This window comes from Sorghum bicolor, chromosome 3 (genome assembly GCF_000003195.3).
Source record: "Sorghum bicolor cultivar BTx623 chromosome 3, Sorghum_bicolor_NCBIv3, whole genome shotgun sequence".
NCBI classification, from domain to species: Eukaryota; Viridiplantae; Streptophyta; class Magnoliopsida; order Poales; family Poaceae; genus Sorghum; species Sorghum bicolor.
The window spans coordinates 66,484,983-66,486,721 of record NC_012872.2 but is presented as its reverse complement, the minus strand read 5'-3'; the positions used below and the strand labels follow the sequence as shown (position 1 = coordinate 66,486,721).

Below are 1,739 nucleotides of genomic sequence, written 5' to 3'. Positions count from 1 at the left end.
AAGATGTTTGAATCTAGTTTTTTAACAAATTTATTTGAAGATACAAATATTGTATGTATTTTCTATAAATCAAATTAAACTTATAGCGCACACATTAACGACGACAATTAAAAAGGGACAGAAAGAGTATATCATGTATCATACTATCAACGTCGCATGCACTATATATACGTATAATACACGCCACAGGTGGTACGTGCTGTATGTACATGCAGATTCTTTGGGCAACTGGGTGGGGGCCACCCAGGTGAATGGGGTCTTGTAGGCGTAGCTCCCATCAGCCTCACCCGCGGGTCACCACCCTCCTCCGATCCCCCTCCGCTCACAACACCTCACCAGTGACATTCATCCCCCTTCCTCCCCGCTCCCGGTTCCCCGTCGCTCTCCGACTCCGCTCCCTTCTCTTTCCGACGTCACATCTCGATCCACCCCGTCGCGGCCCCCAGATCTCTCTCTGCTTTAGCCCACCCCGCGCCCCGGTGCGCGTCCACTCATCGCGATCGCCGCCTGCTCGATTGATAGCTCTCAAGCTGAGAGCTAGTCCTCCTCCTTGTTCACTCAGTCAGTCAGGTCAGTCTCTCGCTCGCGCTCGCCAGCTCTTTCCCACCTGCTGACCTGCATGGATCCCTCCGGGCCTGGCCCGTCGTCGGTCATGGGGGCAGCAGGCGGCGGCGAGGCACCGGCCGTGGCGCCGCCGCGTCCGGCGCAGCTGAGCAGGTACGAGTCGCAGAAGCGGAGGGACTGGAACACGTTCCTGCAGTACCTGCGAAACCACCGGCCGCCGCTGACGCTGGCGCGGTGCAGCGGCGCGCACGTGATCGAGTTCCTCCGGTACCTGGACCAGTTCGGCAAGACCAAGGTGCACGCCGCCGGGTGCGCCTACTACGGCCAGCCGGCACCGCCGGGGCCCTGCCCGTGCCCGCTGCGCCAGGCGTGGGGCTCCCTCGACGCGCTCATCGGCCGCCTGCGCGCGGCGTACGAGGAGAGCGGCGGCACGCCCGAGTCCAACCCCTTCGCCGCGCGCGCCGTGCGGATCTACCTCCGCGAGGTGCGCGACTCGCAGGCCAAGGCGCGCGGCATCCCCTACGAGAAGAAGAAGCGCAAGCGCGCGCAGCAGCAGCAGGCCGCCGCCGCCGCGGATCCTGCTTCGACGAGCTCGTCCGCTGCTGCTGCCGGCGGGAGCGGGACTAGCGGCAGGGCTGCTGCTGCAGCTGCCGCGTCCGCCGCTCAGGCCGGAGGGAGTAGCGCTGCACCGAGCACCACTTGAGAGTACAGTAGACCTGCAGATCTTGTTTAATTATCGTCTCCGTCTCCGTCTACGCATCGCAAGATTTGAGCTTTCACTCTACTTTTGCTCAACATATGCTTCTTGCTTCTTTTCCTTCTGTCGGCGGTTTCATCCTTTTTTGTAGCTTGTTTTCGGATCTTTCTTCTTCCTGATTTATTAGCTAGGTCAGTAGTATATATATGGGTAGAATTTGGAGTAGCCGGCCGAAGGGGGGAAATGGGCTGATTATTAATCGGTGCAACTACGTGTTCATCATGATCTGATACGTATGTACATATATTATCCTTGGTAAAGCAAGGACGTACGATTTGAGGCCATGGTAATGGCTTCCTAGCTTGCTAATAAATAACATTTCAGATCAAAATCTCCCAAGACATATATGATTAATTCCTCGCGTGGCATATACATATCTCCCAATACATACATATATCCTTCTTGCTTCTATTAACAG

At 56.8% G+C, this 1,739-nt stretch overlaps 1 protein-coding gene across 1 annotated transcript; it reads left to right on the top strand.

Moving 5' to 3' along the window:
• Positions 304–1,660, top strand: LOC8057742 (protein G1-like7). Its single transcript, XM_002458659.2, has one exon. The coding sequence runs from the start codon at positions 620–622 to the stop codon at positions 1,265–1,267; it is 648 nt and encodes a 215-aa protein (XP_002458704.1). The 5' UTR covers positions 304–619; the 3' UTR covers positions 1,268–1,660.

What these genes read in the sequence shown, in the direction of transcription:
- LOC8057742 (XM_002458659.2), top strand. Translation starts at nt 620, where the DNA reads ATGGATCCCTCCGGGCCTGGCCCGTCGTCGGTCATGGGGGCAGCAGGC.